The sequence below is a fragment of the Rhineura floridana genome, chromosome 11, assembly GCF_030035675.1.
Source record: "Rhineura floridana isolate rRhiFlo1 chromosome 11, rRhiFlo1.hap2, whole genome shotgun sequence".
Classification (NCBI taxonomy): domain Eukaryota; kingdom Metazoa; phylum Chordata; class Lepidosauria; order Squamata; family Rhineuridae; genus Rhineura; species Rhineura floridana.
The window spans coordinates 55,160,152-55,178,827 of NC_084490.1; the positions used below are offsets into that span (position 1 = coordinate 55,160,152).

Sequence of the window (18,676 nt, forward strand, 5' to 3'; positions counted from 1 at the left end):
CTAATTTCCCTGCAAAGAAATCAGGAGGAATGCTCAATAACAGGCCATCTGGAAGCGCCCTCAGCTGTCTTCTTCATCTTGGACAAGCCAGTGTTAAGAGCCAAAAAGCGTTAAGAGCCAAAAAGGCAGATCTGGGCGGAGGGTAGTAGTGGGGAGAAATGATCATGACTCATAAAGCTTGGCAGCAGAGATTATTACAGTAGCAGAGAGACAGAACTGGAGATGTCTGTAGTTTCTAAAGACTTTTCTTCAGGTGCTTATTATGGGTCATAAAGAAAGGAGTATTTATATTGTGAGGTTTCTTCCAAATGCCTATGAGATTGCTGCCATTATGGGATAGGATGTTGGGTAGCATGGAACTGTGGTGATAAACATTTTTATAGTTAAGAGCCCTAAAAGCTGTTTTGGACTGCAGGGGGAGGTTCTCTAGCAAGTAAGAAGAATTGTGCATGCATCTCTGGGTGTGACTGTGTTTGAACAGCCACTGGTACATAGGAATATAGGAAGTTGCCTTATGCTGAGTAAGATCATTGGTCCATCTAGCTGAGTATTGTCTGCACTGACTGGCAGCGGCTGTCCAGGGTTTCAGGCAGGGAACGTTCTCAGTCCTCCCTGGAGATTCTGGGGATTTAAACTGGGACCTTCTGCATGCAAGACAGATGCTGTAGCACTGAGCTACGGCCCTTCCCCTCCTCTACCATTTCAGTATTCTTTTCCTGCAGCTGGGAACAGTGTGCTGGATGCCTGTAGCTCCTAGAATTTTAATGATTAAATACGAAATTGGCATCACATCACCTTGTTCCAGCCTTTATTTTGTGCACCCTCATCATGAGGGGTTCAAGTTTCCATTTAATTTAACTCAGGTATGAAATCTGTATTGAAATACGAAAGAATGGGGCTTGAAAGCCCAGCGTTGTCTGCCCCTTTTACAAAAAGATTAATTGTTTGCACTGGGGTAGGACAGGATGCAGAGGTTTAAAAGGTAGATTCTTTAAGAATTTTATAGTAGTCTGTTTTACAAGATCCTATGAAAGCTACTGTGCGATAGCATCAATACTAACCTGAGCTAAACATGTGGAGGTCTGATTTTTTTTTTTCCCCTTCAACTCTCAAATTATGTTGTACAGCAACCATTTTTTGTTGTTAGTTTTGAAAAGGCACTCTAAAGCGGAGTAGCTAATGTTGTTTTGGCCCGAGGGCTGCATTTACCCTTTCCCAACCCCCTGTGAAGTGAGTGTGCCAAAAGTGCATGCAGCCACCCCATCCTCTCTCATTCTCATAAACACACACACATATATACACACGCAGAGCCTCCTCCCCCCAGTTCAGCTAATCTGTACAGCTCAGTTGAGAAGAGGGATTATCTCCCTGTCCTATTCATCAAATGATTGATCTGATGTTTGGGGAGGGGCAAATTGCATCTTCATCAGCATGCTGAGGTTTAAATCTCTCTACCCACCCCAGCAATGGGTCTTCTTTATTTCCCCCCTTTTAGCCGCTATCACCCAAATCAGTGAGGTCTTATTTCGGTTTCAGAATAGGCACCTGGGCCAGGGATTAGCCACCCCTGATTTTAAAGAATGAACACTGCTCTGCACAGGTGCATTCATTTGTCCTTTTAAGAAGGAAGAAATCCAAGTCTACAACTACACAGCAGAAAGCCCAATTAAAGCATCTTAAGCATGTTGTTATTATTATTATTATTATTATTTATTTATTTATTTATTTATTTATTACACTTTTATACCGCCCGACTAGCAATAGCTCTCTGGGCGGTGAACACAAGAGTACAATAAAATCACACAATATCATACAATAGAGCATATAAAAACAACATAATCTAAAATCAATTACAACAGATTTAAAATTAAGTTAACTTAAATTAAAATGCCTCGGAAAAGAGGAAGGTTTTAACTTGGTGCCGAAAGGATAATAGTGTCGGCGCCAAGCACACCTCCTCGGGAAGACTGTTCCACAATTTGGGGGCCACCACTGAGAAGGCCCTAGATCTTGTCACCACCCTCCGGGCCTCCTTATGAGACGGAACCCGGAGGAGGGCCTTCGTAGTAGACCGTAGTGTACGGGCCGGTTCATATCGGGAGAGGCATCCTGCTGGATCAGACCAAAGATCCATCTAGTCCAGCATCCTGTTTCCACCAGCAGCCAAGTAAATGCCTCTGGGAAGCCCACAAGCAGACATGAGCACAATAGCCCTCTTCCACTGTTGTTCCCCAGAAAATGGAATTTAGGGGCATACTGCCTCTCCGCCTGGAGCTTCCATACAGCCATCATGATTTAATAGCCACTGATGGATCTGTCTTTGATGTCTAATCTCAAGGTGTGTCAAATATCCCCGCACACATTTTCACAGAACCATTCATCCCCTGTTAAAGGGGGGGGTATTTGCTCACTTTTTTGGGGAAGGCAAATTTAAAGGATTTTAGTCTTACATTAAATGTTAGGTGGATAAGGGATTTTTTTCTATTTTCTTCTAAACCAGGAATAAAAAACACCTTGCCATTACTGCTGGGAGCAGCCTGGCTGCTCCCAGACATGGCCCGTTCCTGGGACAGAAAGACCCTGTGAACAGCCCTACAGCAGAGCATAATGTCATTTCCAGGAGAATTCTTGGGGAAAAGATGGCTGCCCCAAAAAGAGAGGGAGCTTGAAGGTTGGCAAATGTAATACTTTACTTATATTCATATAGTGCTCCCCACATACTATTTCAATAATTCTTATCTCAACCCTGCAGAGTAGATTAGTATTATCTCCATTTTGCAGCTATAGAACAAAGACAGACAGAGAGAGAGACTTAACTAAGATCACCTTCAGTAAATTAATGGCAGAGGCAAGACTTCCTTATTCACAGGTCAGTCTGTCAACTGCCAGTCTCCACACCTATTGTCTGTCAGTCTTGGCTGAAGCAGGAAATACTTGTACTCCGTTCACCCCCAACTTAAACTTTCAGTTACCTATGGCTCATTAACACTTAAGGCAGGGTGTGGTGCAAGGAAAGGTGTGGGTTTGTTTGTTTTCCCTAGATGATTTTGTGGTTTATTTGATCCCTGTCACGTCAGTAGGGGTAGGTCCTAGTTTGCTGGAATGGAATGTAAAAGCTAGCCATAGTAGGAATTTGCAAGCAAACAAGTACTTTAAAATGTTTAACTACTTGCTTTGAGGGCTTGTGCCAAGTAGTTTTCATGTGTGCAAATGGGAGTGCCCCCTCCTATGGAGTTAATCTGATGCTCGTGTTGAATCCCACTGGGCCATAAACCTCACTGGCTAACCCACAGAGACGTTGTGAGGGTAAAAGGGGAGGAGTAGAACCATGTGAGCTACCTTGTGCTTCTTGGAGAAAGGTGGGATAGAAGCAGTAGTGGCTGGTGCCCCATGAGACTGGTGGGGCGGAAGGCAGGTAGCCCAAACAGCAGGTGAAGCTGGAGCCAATGACAGGCAGAGCCATCCAGTTCTAGTTTTGTCCCCATCCTTCTCCCTGCTGAGTTCTGTAAAGGACAACACTGAGACTAAGGAATACATTTAACTCAGTCCTACTCAGAGTAGACTCATTAAATGACTCTAAGTCATTAACTTATTAATGACTCTAAGTTAGTCATGTCTGTTAATTTCAGTGGGTCTATTCTGAGTAGCTACCATTTAATACCACCCTAAGGAACAGGAAGCTGACAAATAGTGGTGCCACGCCATGGATTGGTTGCAAGTAAGAAGGCAGGCAGGTAGGTGGGGGCTGAGTAAGGGCAGACTGAGGTTGGTGGGGCAGTGCCCCACTTGCCCTGATGGACTGGCTTCCACTGGATAGAAGTGTAATTAGATATATCAATGTAAACAGGTGGAGGGAGAAGCCACTTTGCTCCAGTAAAATAGCCATTTTGCAGCGGTAAAGCATGTTTGTTGTCTTTTCAAAAAATGAGTGATAAGTATCCGAGTGTAGGAGAGGGCAAGTGCATGTTTCAAAGAAAAATAAATGTTTTTAGGAAAACTATAAACAATGTTTAAACAAGCCCTATAGACAAAAAGCAGCTATGGAAGTTGAAAGCCTGCCAAGGGTGATGGGAGCTGTCCAGTGTATTGTCACAGAGTATTGTTGCATGTATTGTCAGAGAGTATTGTTGCCATGGGTGTGCTGGATGCAATGGGTGTGCTGTTGGGAGGGGGGGAATAGTTTATTTGAGACCAAGAGCGTGATCCTAACCATGGGTGCTTCCAGAAAACCTGTTTATTGAACGCTCATCCTGAATTGTTTGCCAGGGAGATTAGACAACATTGGCTATTTAAGGAGCATTCACTCTGATTTGTTTGTGGGGAGGCTAGATGATATGCATACGTTGTGTCAAAGCAAGTGTGATCTTATACTTCCCAGTGCATGTTCCCATTGCTTCGAAAATGGACTGCCTTCAAGTTGATCCCAACTTACGATGACCCTATGAATTGGGTTTTCATGGTCAGCGGTATTCAGAGGTGGCGGTAACTGTTATTTAGACCAGCCTTTCCCAACCAGTGTGCCTCCAGATGTTGTTGGACCACAACTCCCATCAGCCTCAGCTAGCATTGCCAATGGTCAGGAAGATGGGAGTTGTGGTCCAACAACATCTGGAGGCACACTGGTTGGGAAAGGCTGAGTTAGACAGTTTATTGGCATACAGGTGGCGCAGAGTGGTAAGCGGCGGTAATGCAGCCGAAGCTCTGCTCATGGCCGGAGTTCGATTCCAACAAAAGGAGGAAGTCGAATCTCCAGTAAAAGGGGCCGAGGTCCACTCAGCCTTCCATCCATCCGTGGTCGGTAAAATGAGTACCTGGCATATGCTGGGGGGTAAAGAAAGGCTGGGGAAGGAACTGGCAATCCCACCCCATATATATGGTCTTCCTAGTAAACGCGACGTCACCCTAAGAGTCGGAAACGACTCACACTACAAGTGCGGGGACACCTTTACCTTCAAGTATCCTTATGGTGAAGTGTCTCCGGTAACCCAATAGGGGTTAATGCAAAATAGTTGAGCAAATTCAGCTGAGATATGGCATGTACCGAGTGGCTGGAGGAGTAGTTCCCACAGCTGTGTTACATCTGCAGGCTTACCCTCCTGCAAGGACTTGGCTGATTAGATATTTAAAATACAGCAACATCTCTGGGATGTGTTACGTTGGCAAAATTGTCAATATATTTTTTACAATTGACTGACAGAAGGAAATGGTATGTATTTTATTTTTTCTATATACTACATTATTTTACTCATTGTTAAAATTTCTATTGTGTTAGTCTGTAACTTAATTCATAATTATTTTCATGCAGAACAATTGAGTTAATGAATAGCCCACATATCAGTTCATATATTAGAACATAATACACAAAAGTAAGTGGATTTATGGCATCTGTTTTAACAGCTGTACAACATTCTTCACTCGGAGGCATTCACCATTAGTAGTTAATGTTCTTAATTATATTTTTTGCCCTTTGCAGTGTATACCCATCATGAAAGCCACTGAAGAAGACTAATTGTCGAAATGCATTTGGCTATGTTACACATTTTGCAATTTATTACATGTGGGCATTGATTTATATGTATTGGCCACTGTTCACAAGTTGCCCTTTATCTCTACATTGATATTATCTTGACTATATCATATATTTTATTGTATATGGGCACTGATTTTTTTATTATTTTGCTGGAGTTCGTTATTATTATATGAAAATATCTATAGGGATTTTATATTGACTGTTCATGTACATATTAAATTTTTGATATCATTTTATAATTATATGTCTGTACCTTAACTTTGTTTGGAGCACTGTGTTTGCGTTAAGGTAGATTTTAACTTCACAGTTTTTGTCTCCCAAGTTGTAGTCCAACACTCTAACCACTACACCACACTGGCTCTCCCCATTAATTTACTTACTGCAAAAAGCCCAGTCTTTTGAGGAAGCAGGTTTTATTGTGTGAGACCTCCCAATCAACTATAACTGCACAACCTGAATTTGTTGGTGGGTAGCTGACAGGAACTGGGGAGCTTCCTGTTTGAAAGGAATTATTCCTAAAGGGCTGAAAAATGTAGATCGGAGGTGAGGAACCTGTGGCCCTCCAGATGTTGCTGGACTCCAACTCCCATCAGCACCAGCTAGCATGGCCAATGGTCAGGCACCCAAGAACATCTGGCAGGAGCCATAGGTTCTTTACCCTTCGCATGAATGTTCCAGGTCCTCCACACGTTGACAGGGTAGGTAAGACTTGACAAAGAGCAGGGTAAGTCACTGGGTGGTAAAGCCACTCACTTTTAGTCCCTCAGCTACACAATGAGGCTAATAATCCTGATCTACCTTATAGGCCCATTTTTAAATGTGAGTAAATAGAGAAAGCACTTTATAAATAAAGCACATCCTGCCCTATGTGAAGACTTTCCTCAGCCCTCTCCCTCAACTCCCTGCCTCGTGCTTTTGTTTCTCTCAGGCCACTGCCAGCTCCTGTCCTTCAGCCAACCTGTTTTCTGGGCACTTCTTCCCCTGTAGCTCCCCTGGCCCTTAAGCATTCTTCACCTTCAGCTTAGGAATACAGGAAGCTGCCTTCAACCGACTCAGACCATTGGTCCATCTAGCTCAGTAGTCTCTGACTGGCAGCTGCTCTCTAGGGTTTCAGGCAGGGGTCTTTGCCAGCCTTATCTGGAGATGCCAAGGATTGAACCTGGGCCTTTCGCATGCAAAGCACATACTCTACCACTGAGCTATGAGCCTTCCCAGCTCTAAATATGGCATTCTAACAATGCTTCAGTGGAAAACCCTAAGAATTCAGCCATAAGAATTCAGGGCGTTGAGATCCTCAGTGTAATTTCCCATTTAATCTCAGACTTCTCTCTTGCGCTGTACCTGCTCTCCATATGCAGTCCTTATGTTCATGTTTTGTCTTTCAGTCTCCATCCTGCACATCGAAAGTGTGCGTGAAGGCTATCAATCAGAGGGGCTTCGGAAATTCGGCAGCTCTTTCCCTGAGGAGCAGTGCTTTACCATTGTCTTCAGGGGCAAGCGGAAAAATCTGGACCTAGCCGCCCGAACTGTAGATGAAGCTCAACGGTGGGTGAGAGGTCTCACAAAACTGGTGGCCAGAGGTGATGCCATGAGCCAGCGGGAAAAGCTCGAGCAATATCCTTTTCGTTCAAGCCACCAGAGACTTTGAACACAGCAACTGTGCTACTCTTTAGGTGCAATAGGGTGCAGCCAGGATTGCCCCCAAGCCATTATACAACAATAATAAATTAAATTACTAACAATTTGCTGCCCTTTCATTATACCCCAAATTGGCTGCTTGAGGTGGTTGCCTCAACCTGCCTAAAGGTAAGGCCAGCCCTCAGATTTTGGTGTGAAGAAGGGCTTTGACAACAAGACCCAGACAATAAAGTTTAAAATAGTATATGGAACCACATTTGGAGGTTTCCAAAGAGTGGAACCAGAGCTAGTTTAAATCTGTGAGTTGGTTGTACATTTGAAGTGTACCAAAGGAGAAAAAATCAGACCTCTTTCTCTGAACTTGAGATTCCATCTCCACTTACACCCCTGGTAAATGTGATAACCCGAATGTTAGGCTAGTCATTTTCAATCATTTTTTGTCTGAGGAATCCCTGTGACATGCTGTGATATCCTGCAGAACCCCAACCTCCTCTCCTTCCTCCCCTCAGACAATACAAAAGAAAAGAAAGAAAATTAAGTAAAATTTCTTTAACCATGACAAAATGCAAAGGCAAACACTTATACTAATTATTAATTATAACCTGGAATATTTTTGAGATCAATGAAGCAGAAGGGCCTTAGGTGGGAGGTTGTGAAATGTCATGGAAACTTGGGCCCTGAGGAATGCTGACAGAATCCAAGGGTCCCATAGAAGCCTGGTTGAAATACGCTGGCCTAGGCAGTCATTTTAGTATTTACATCAAATCTAGTTTTGTCCCTAAATGTATGTACAAGCACATTGCCTTCCTCTGTGAATGACCAGTGGTTCTGAATATTAGTCTCTACATTCTAATCTAAGCATTGTCAGCATACTTTGCTAGCTAAGGTCTGCTTGCAAGACCTTAGTTCTGAGTTGTCCATCAGCTTAGCTTCAGCAAAGTTTGTTTATCTATAGCCAAAGAGTCCCCAATTCTGCAAAATGAAACACAAATTCTCAACAAATCATTCATTATGATTAATAATTCAATATTTCCATTGTAGTGATTATTCCTCTGTGTGTGTAACCTTGTCCCAGGGATGATTCCTTCCAGTCCCCTTGTTCTTTCCTTACATCAGGTTCCACCTGGATCCATGACATCCTACACCAGGCTGACAAGAACAAAGACAATAAGATGAGTTTCAAAGAGATCAAAAACATGTTGCGCATGATAAACATAGACATGAATGACATCTATGCCTACAGGCTCTTCAAGGTACTTCCCTGCAAAACACATTGTTCTGCCTTATATCCTAGCCTCCATCTTGCCTACTACCTCACATCCTGCTTGGTTGCAGCTTCATACCTCCTCTGTTAGATAAAGAGTGCTCTGGCTCTCTTGCGAACACACTGTGTACTTTCCCATCCCTCCCCCTCACCAAAAAAACCCACTAGATTTGAATGCCTTTATGAGATGAGTTTTCCCCTAGTCAACACTTTTAGAATAACAGAATCACAGTAACAGTACACTAGAGGTTTGCAGCCAAGGATTTGCCTGATTATTTCAAGCCAATATTTGAACTTCTGCCTCTCCTGTCTGAACAATTTCTTTCTTGGGTTTCCTTCCCTACACAGTCCTCTGCCTTCCTGCCTTGCTCATGTTCCTCTGGATCACTCCCTGTCCTATATACACCTCCTCTTTTCATGCGCTGGCCCTTCCATTAGGCAAACTGAAGAAATTACTTCAGGTGGTGGGGCTGGCAAATTTGTACCCTCTGAGCACAAATCTCTCTAGCTAGCCCACTGCTATCCACCTGCCCAGCTCTCTCCAGAGTGCCCACCCCATTCCTGTGCCCCCCTCTCTCTGCCACTCCCCTCTACTTGAATAATATAAGCTCCAAGCAGGGAGGAAGCAAACGAAGCCTATAATAGAAGTTCAAAGCCTACCCCTGGGGAGTCTTTCCCACATTAAGAACTCTAGGCTTGTCAAGGAGGAAGTGGGGGATGAGGTGCACTGGAAGCTGCTTTCCTGCTTTCCTTTCCAAAAGGAAAACAGCCTGTCTTGGCTTGCTAGCATGAAAACTGACCAGCCTCAGTCACAGTGGAGGAGGAGAAGGTGGTGGTGAAGCCACTTTCCTTTCCTTTCAAATATCAGCATTTCCTTTTACTTATTGGTATTTCCTTTTTAGAATATCAGTATTTCCTTTCAAAATATCGATATTAATACCAATATTTGGGTGGAGAAAAAAACCAGACCAGTAAAAGCAGTGGATAGCAGACAAAGAATGACCTTGAATTGATACCACCTGTTAGGTTGACAGAGTGCTTTTGAAGCGGCACCTGCCAACGGATCCCATCCCTAGTGTGGGTCCGCCCTTATCATGTTGCCTTCTCAGGTGTAGTTCTTTACTACGCCCTTCTTCTTTTAATTACTTCTTCTCCCAGTCCTTCTGCCAGCTGTCTCTTTCAAGTATCAGAGTAGGCTCAATGAATGAGATCCAGAGCAGAGCTTGGAAAACTTACTTTTTTTGAACTACAACTCCCATCAGCCCAATCCAGTGGCTGGGGCTGATGGGAGTTGTAGTTCAAAAAAAAGTAACTTTTCCAAGCTCTGATCCAGAGGCAGCAGAAGATATCCTGCTTTGAAGCACAGTATGGATGGGACTAACCTGCCGACCTGAACTTTAACAAGTAGGTTCCCAGGCCATTTCATGTTTCAAAGGTCAGAACCAGAACCTTGAATTGGGCCTGGAATCTATCTGGAAGCCAGCATCTGCCTCCTCACCTCTGTTTGGAAGCAAACTTTGGCATCCTGCACTAGATGAAATTTGTGAACCACCTTTAGGGCAGTCCCACATTGAAATCACTCTAGAGCCAATGATGAGTAGAGGCTGTCATGTTGGAGGGGAGCAGGGAGGAGGAACACATTAGTCTCCCCCCTTCCTTGTCCCTACCTCCCTTCCACAGCACTGGTGCCCTCAGGCCTGCCTTATCTTGCTGAGTTGCTGAGCCACAACTTCAATACAACAGTCTGGTCTAAGAGCTCTTGACAATTGTTTTACAACCTCATATCCTCCCAGAGCAGGGTATGTGGGGGGCCCTGCCTCTTCTCTCAGCATTTTTATATTCCTCTTCTCCATATTGTTGACTAATCCAGCTTCTGGTAACAGGCAGCTTTCTGGAATCTTGACCCCTGGGCCCTAATGCCTGTCATTTTTCACCCCCCCTGTACTTCTGTATTCTTCATAGCTCCTTGCCCCTCTCCATGGCTAGAAGCACCAGAAGAAATGATGTCAAATGTATGCAGATTCACTTTGTACTATTTGTTTTACTTACAGAATTTCCATTAAAAAACAACAAGCACACAGTACTGACGCCACCTGAGCTCCTCGGTCGCTACCTGTTCTCTCTCATCCATTCTTCCATGCCAATTTACTTACTGCTACCTCTCTCTTTTGCTAGGAGTGTGACAGATCCAACAATGACCGCTTGGAGGAATATGAGATTGAGGAGTTCTGCACACGCCTAATGGCGCGGCCTGAGCTGGAGGAAATCTTCCGCCATTACTCGGGTGAGGACTGTGTGCTGTCACCTGAGGAATTGCAGGAATTTCTCCGTGACCAGGGTGAGGAAGCCAGCTTGCAGCAGGCTCGTGACATCATCCAGACTTATGAGCTGAATGAGAAAGGTATGACCTCGCCACTACACACATCTCAAGGTTATGATGGAATGTTTGCCAGCATGGTTATGATTCTTACGGGTGCCTTGCCTTTGTTATGTTGTTGTGTTGCAAGTACATCCAAAAAGAACAAGTAGCTTAAACAGCTGAATCCCAAGAATTCTCCGTTGGAATTTCAGACCTGAGGTGAAACCTAAGAGAAGGAATAATGGATTCCGTTATTTCTGTGGAACTATTAAGAGCAACTTCTGTTTTATTTTAGTTGGAGTGTTTATACCCCACCTGAAGTTCTTGAGGTGCCTATCAGTTTATTTAAAATACAACAAAATAGGTAAGATTTATTATGGAAGGGCAAAGGTATAATGGCTACTGTAACAGCCTGATGTTAGTCCTTCACAGGGTGGGGCTTCCTCACCTGGGCTGCCACTCTCACAGTTTTGGCTCCTGCTGGCAGACACAAGAGGCACGGGGTAGCAAAGGTGTTCATAAGACTCCCCAAGTCATCAGATGTACCTCAACTATCATTTTGCTTCTGAATCTCTGGGCCACCACACTTCTCAGAGGAAGCCATCCTCCCAGAAATGGTTATTAGACTAACCAGATGTTAATCCTTCACAGGGTGGGGCTTTCTGACCAAGACTTTGTAGACCTGATCCAGTATTGGTAGCTTGGGAGCTGTGCAAATATTCACAGAAGGCTGGGGGAACAAAATTGCTACAGGAAAAAAAGCCTATCTACTGGGTTTTCCTAACTGAATCTCTTTTATTTTCCCAAGTCTCACTCAAGTCAAGAGCACAAGCAATTTCATTTCATAAAAGATGCTTTTTTTAAAAAAATTGAGAGCTACATAAATTCATGTAGAGATATGTAACCTATCTTTTCAGCTGCTACTTTGGAAAAGAAACTTTCAAAATGATTCCAAAAGTGCTGCAGGTATGGGAGAGGACAACTAATTGTGGATGACTCTTCAGTGGGGCCCAGTGACAGTTATGCTAGAAATATACACATCATTGCAGCCTTGCTGATCCATACTACTAGTTCTAGAAAATTTACTTTTTTGGGAGGTATAATGTGGAATATTTCAAAAACCTCTAAACTATTTTTCCGTGTTTCAATTTGTGATCATGGTGGAGCACAAAAGATGAACGTGTAAACTGTGGGCAATAGCAACTCTACAATGACATCCTCTTCCTTGTCCTTGCCTCCCTTCTTCTGTTTCATCTGAAATTGCTGCTGCCTCACTCAGAAAGTTATCTTGTTTTTTTAATGAATCATTTATAGTTATTCTTTATGATATTTGTGTTTGTGTTATTCAAGTTAGTTAACTGTTGTCGTACATCTTAATATTTCAAGAACACTGAAACTAAAAAAAAAAAGAGAAAGTAGGCTGATGGCTTTTAGTACCACCTATGTACACTGATGACACCCATCCCAAAATCTCTACCCCAGAACTTTCTCCATTCAATTCTGCATTTCCAAGTCTTTCTCTGATATTTCTGCTTGGAAGCTTCATCTCAAGCTCAGTTTGTTCAAGACCAAGCTTCTCCTAGGTGAAGGGCCATGACTCAGTGGTAGAGCATCTTCTTTGTATGCAGAAGGTCCCAGGTTCAGTTGCCAGCATCTCCAGGTAGGACTGGGAGAGACTCCCTGTCTGAAACCCTGGAGAGCCGCTGCCATTCAGCATAGACAATACTGAACTAGATGGACCAATGGTTTGACTTGGTACAAGGCAGCTTCCTGTGCTGTGCTCCTTTTCTCTCCGAAGCCCTCTTCTCCTTGTTATCTGTTGTCAACATCACCAGTCACCCTCTTCATCAGGTACAAAGCCTTGATGTTTAGCTCTGACTCTCTCTGTGCCTCCCCCTGCCCCCAGGTCATACGCTGTCATCCTATCATGTTGCTTCTTCCATTACATCTCTGCACAAATGCAGTCCTCCTCTGGCCCATCTACAAAATCATGCCTCTGGGTCATTTCTCACCTTAACTTCTGCAGTCTTTTCCTCCTCCTCTTCTCAGCTTGGCTGTTTCACATCTCTCCAGTGTTCTGCTGCCAAAACTGTTCACCACTCCTCTTTGTTTTGATCATGTGATGCTCCTCCTTCAATCCCAAAACTGGCTTCGTATCTGGTCCCAGATCCTGTACAAGCTTCTCATCCTTGCCTTTCAAGCCCTTCACGGCCTTCCGTTTCTCCTCCTGTACATCTGAACACATCCCTGTCTGGAACCTTTGGTTGTCGAGCTGCTCCTCCTGTTGTTGTCTGAAGAGCTCCTGCTTCCTTAAACAATGGTGCCATTTAACCCTTGATCCCCCCTTATAGCTTTGGAATTGCCTCCCAGAACAACCTCTGTGAGACCACCTCCCTTACTTTCCTCAAGCCACTCCTCAAAACGCAACTTTCCCATGAAGGTTTTAGGGGAGGTGTGGGGAACCTTTAGCCCTTCAGATATAGCTGAACTACAAATCCCATCATCCCTGGCTACTGGCCATGCTTGCTGGGGCTGGTGGGAGTTGTAGTTTAGTGACATCTGGCAGGCCAGTCCCAGTCAACCCTAATTCCAATAGCCTATTATAACTAAGCCTAATGTATATGTGACTGAAAGAATGGCATCTTTCCCCCCTGCTTACTCTTGTCCTCCAATTCTGTTGCTTCCCTTGTTTCTATTTTTAGATTGCAAGCCCTTTTGGGTAGGGATCTGTCAAACCTGTTCTTTGTTAAAGCACCATGTCTGTAGATGGCCCTACATAAATAATGATATGACACTGCCTCTGAGTCTTTGCTTATATAAGCTGTAATCCGTGCGCAGCCACAGAAAGCTGACGTCTACAGCTCAAGCTGCACATTATAGAGAATGCATGGTGGTTGGTGAAAGCAGCAGCGCCTCCTGTATCTCCCTACCAAAGAAAAAAAATGATGTGATGTCATCTTGCTTTTTTTAAAAACAACAATAAATGCTTCATTGGTTTTTTCCATATTATAATTACAGCGCAGCACCTTGCAACAAAAACAGCCAACATAACGTTAGCCAAAAGAAAGAGAAAACATTAAAAAGGCATAATGTGAGGCACGGGGGAGAAATTGGAGTTACACATTACAGATTGTGATCCTTTGCATTCCCCTAATAACACCTCCCCACTCAAGAAGTCACAAAGTAGAGCGGTGATGATGAAAAAGAAATCACAACAGCATCATCACATTATATGTTTTGCTGCAGTGCACATTGGCCTGGTACATACAGTCATTCCAGACTTCATAAACCATGGTTTTATGAACATAAGCCATGGTTTGTGAACCATGGTTTCATGAAGCTGAAAACAAGTGGCAGGGCTGAGCAGTCCTCCCTGGCCTCTTCCCTCTTCTTGTACCCAGTTGCAGAGCGGTACACTCTTCAAGTACCTGAAAGGTCATCATACAGAGGAGGGCCAGGATCTGTTCTTGAACATCCCAGAGTGCAAGACACAGAATAATGAGCTCAAGTTACAGGATGCCAGATTTCAACTGAACACCAGGAAAAACTTTCTGTTAGAGCAGTAGGACAATGGAACCAATTACCTAGGGAGGTGGTGGGCTCTCCAACACTGGAGGCATTCAAGAGCTGGACAAGCACCTGTTGGGTATACTTTAAGTTGGATTCCTGCGTTGAGCGGGGGATTGAACTCAATAGCCTTCTAGGCTCCTTACAGCTCTACAATTCTATGAAGTGGGAGCCACAGTGCGGTGATGCTGCTGCTTGCCAGGACTAGGACGGGGTGGCAAGGGCAGAGGCAGCACTGGATTGCATGCACAAACATTTGTGCCCACTGCCAACATGGTGCTTGCCCTGCCCTGCCACATCCACATCCGGGTGAGCAGCAGCACTGCTGCAGATGGGAAGGGAGTGCAGTGGCAGCACCCCACCTCACAGCCCACGGTTTCCAGCGTGAGGATCCTAACTTGTAATACGGCAGAATTCCTGCTGCGTCCCAGCTAGGCAAATCTGGCTTGATGTTGATTAACTAGCCAGGGAAATAAGCCAGAGACCATCAGAATAACAAACCTGGCAAATAAGCCAGATATCAACATTAAGCCAGCGTTTCCCACTTTGGACAAAGTAGGGGCTTTGGATCAGTACAAGTCAGGATTTTCGCCCTGAAGCCAACACTCAACAGAAGGAGGGGAGGAGTGAGGGAGAAGCACTTGCTCCTGATATCCCCCCCCATCCCCTGGCCTTATATGACATGGGGTGATTGTCCAAAGTGGACCCTTTTGGGAGGAGAGGAGAAGAATGAGATGCAGGACTGCTGCTGCTTGTTAGCTTACATGTGTGTCTTTGGCCTACTTTCACAATATTTTTGATTGCTGTTTTATGAAATATGCACACTAAGTGTGCTTGATGGGTGGAAACAGACTCCCTCCACTAACCATCTCTTCATCCCACAGCCCGGCAGCACCACCTCATGATGCTGGATGGCTTCATGATGTACCTGCTGTCCTCGGCCGGAAACATCCTCAACCAGGCCCACGCAGGGATCTACCAGGACATGAGCCAGCCGCTGTGCCATTACTTCATCTCCTCCTCCCATAACACCTACCTGACGGACAACCAGATTGGAGGCCCCAGTAGCACTGAGGCTTACATCCGGTAAGCAGGCTTCAGGGCAAAGCAGGAGAACAGCTATGCCCAAAATGGCTCCTGACACTGCTTTCAGAAGCAAGGAATAGCTGGGTGGTAGGGCAAAGGATTGTTGTGGCAACTGGTGGAGGAAGTGGGGAGTGGGATAAGTATGGAAGTGGGTGAGCTCCAGACGGGAAGAGAGGATAACTGGTTGGTTGGCAGGGCTGCTTCCTGAAGGAGGCCACATGCTAAGGCAGGATGACTGAATAGGGGCAACCAGATACCTGGAGAGGGAACGGCACTCTTCATGTTTCTTGGTTTCTGTTGCCTTTCTAAGGCTCAGGTGATTCCATTAATTATGTGTCCCATAATCCCCCAAGGAACCCAGTGGAACAATGTGTGAAAAATTACTCTGAGCCATCCCTTGGGTGGTGTCACAACTTGTTTATACCTTGAAGTTAGTGGCTCATACTGCATAGGGTTTGGTGAAGAGTGCTGGCTTGCACAACAGTAGTCTGAATCCTTATCAGGGGCCAGAAGACTCAAACCAGGCACTCATGCCACAGTGCCTGACACCTTGTACAACCAGCAACGAAGACCCACAAATATGTGAAAATACTTGTAATAAGCTTCAATGAACAAATACCTAAAAACAAGACAATAAATAATAATATACTACAGAACAACCAGTTATAGTTCCGTTTATAACATTAACTTTTGTTTATCAAAGAACCTTTCTGAGGGATGTAGGACTAATTAAGACATATTTGAAAAAAGACTTGATAGTCAAATGGATTTGTAACGGTTGTTATGTAGTGTATTATTGTTTATTGTCCTGTTTTATATATTTGATCATTGAAGCTTATTACATATTTGTGGGTCTTATTATTAGTTGTGCATGTTATATAGGGACCCTCATAGTATATTGTACTGTAGTCTTATTATTCCTTGTGCCAGGCAGCCAGCTTTGTTGGCTGCGGCTTGATCTTTACTGTGGCATAGTGCTACCCGTATAATAGACAGTGAAGGTACTGCAGCTCATCAACTTGGCTGGATCAGTGACTTGAGGAACTAATGGGGCTCTGTTCTGTTCTATATAACTGTTGCCCTAGGCTTGGTTTCCCAGTGTGACCAACTTGTCACAGACTCTTCCTTTTGTCTTTCCCTGCCTGATCTGGGCCTTGATCTGGTCTGCACCAAAACCAGACCCCACCCATCTCTGAAATTGGACATGGCTTGACAATCCTCTCTGCCTTTCTGACAGATCCTGGAACCCTGGTTGATCTCAAGTGATGGGTGCCTTGTAGAATCAAAGGAAAAAGACACAATGTGCTCCACAGAGGTTATTGCCTTTCTTTTCTCAGTAAAATGAGCATTAAAAATGGTTTAGCCAGTTAAAGAAAAGACTAGGTGGCAACTGTTTTGATGTATGCTAGCTGGTATAGCCTGTTGCTCTGCTAGGCCATCTCGTAGGTGTTGCTGATCTGAATCTGAGTGTGTTAGTTCCTTGAACTCCAGTAACATAACCTTGAAGTTCCAGGCGTGAAAGGTTAAATCATTCCAGATTGGTGCAGGCCTGCCTGGGCTTCAGGGCACTTCAGCGCACTTCAGCTTGGTCTCGTGGTTGCTTAGGAAACGGAACAATTGGGCATTAGCCAGAAGGATGGTGCTATTCCCCTTTTCTCACCCTTTCTCTTTTCCCTTTGAGAGAGAGCTTGGGGATGCAGCTGCTCTCCATCCCAGCTTCAAGAGCTGAAATGCAAAATCCATCACCTTACCCTATTTCTGTCTTTGACAGGGCTTTGATGAAAGGGTGCCGATGTGTGGAGCTCGACTGCTGGGAGGGGTCTAATGGGGAACCCATCATCTACCACGGCCACACCCTCACCTCCAAGATCCTCTTCCGGGATGTAATTGAAAGCATCCGGGACTATGCATTCAAGGTAGACTAAACTACAGTTCCCAAGGTTCCTTGCAAGATAGAAGTAGCCATGTTTGAAGTTCTGAGACACTAGCATTTTTCTTTTTCACTTGGGCTGTTACCCAGTTAAAGTCACCTTGCTCAGTCAATTACTTATATTGTGATTCAAATGCATATATAACTGATGAAAACAAGAAAGAAAGCATGCTGTTTTATTTCTGGAAGAAGATGGGTGCAAATGTCTCAGCAGGCCCAATCCTAGAAGAAGCACAGGAGAGGGTGGAGTGCCTTTTCTGAGAGGGTGCCTTCCTCACAGTCCTTCTACTCAAAATAATTAACCATTTTAAAAAAACTATTGCATGTTTAATTGAGGATACCTGTTTGTCACATGTGTGTGAAAGCTGGTACTTTTAAACCAAATATTCACTCTAGACCAGCCTTTCCCAACCTTTCTACCCCCAGATGTTGATGGACCACAATTCCCATCAGCCCCATCCAGCATGGGCAATGGTCAGGAATGATGGGAATTGTAGTCCAGCAACATCTGGGGGCACAAAGGTTGGGAAAGGCTGCTCTAGACAATGTGGGTTTCACTTTCACAATACACGAAGCACAAAATGGATGTAGTAGCCTCACCCATAGGCCCCCTTTCCCAAGAAACATATCAGTGTTTACATTTCCCTCACCTGTGCAATGATGACCCGGTTCGCGTTTGAAATGCTAAGCCAAAGCATGGCTTAGTGCAAACAAGCAAACGTGCAGGTTCTTGGAGTGACATTCGTGGCCACTGGGCTCCTCCAATCCTCCTCTTGCTATGCTACACAGGGCTGACCCATGGATTGTCTTAGTGTTATGTCCAAACCTGGGCTTGTGATTTTTTTTCCTCTGGGCAAACCAAGAACAAACCTTGGTTACAGCTCCTGGTTTGTCTGGAGTGAGACGAACCATAAGCCCAGGTTCAGATGTAACGGGAAGCCAAGACATGGCTTATAGCCCTGGGTAGTGCAGCAGCAGGGGAGGAGCACTGTAGCTCTCTGGGACCTCACACATTTGCTTCTTTGCTCTAAGCCGTAGTCCAAAGGCACAACAACTCACCTTATGCACGTTAACAAATTATAGACTTCCTTCCATTATACAAAATGTTCACCTGCTCCTTAGCACTACCTGGTCCACAAGGAAGACCTGATTAATTACTGCTGATAGTTACTCTATTGGAATTTGTGCCAGATACGATCACCCTGGATGGGGATCCAAGGAACTGTTTTTGCAATCTTGAATTTGGCAAGAAAGAGGCAACACGTTTGGGTTTGAGGCTGGCTTGAAAACGTGACTAAAAGG

General features: G+C 44.5%; 1 protein-coding gene across 2 annotated transcripts in view; it reads left to right on the forward strand.

The window, feature by feature from the left end:
* The window catches only part of PLCD3 (phospholipase C delta 3), a 66,882-nt gene that overhangs the window by 32,486 nt on the left and 15,720 nt on the right, over positions 1-18,676 (forward strand). For both annotated transcript variants that reach the window (XM_061590470.1, XM_061590471.1), the window contains 5 exons: positions 6,916-7,144; positions 8,292-8,421; positions 10,608-10,833; positions 15,243-15,444; positions 17,216-17,360. In XM_061590470.1, the coding sequence (XP_061446454.1) occupies positions 6,916-7,144; positions 8,292-8,421; positions 10,608-10,833; positions 15,243-15,444; positions 17,216-17,360 (932 nt within the window). The remainder of the gene's footprint in view (positions 1-6,915; positions 7,145-8,291; positions 8,422-10,607; positions 10,834-15,242; positions 15,445-17,215; positions 17,361-18,676) is intronic.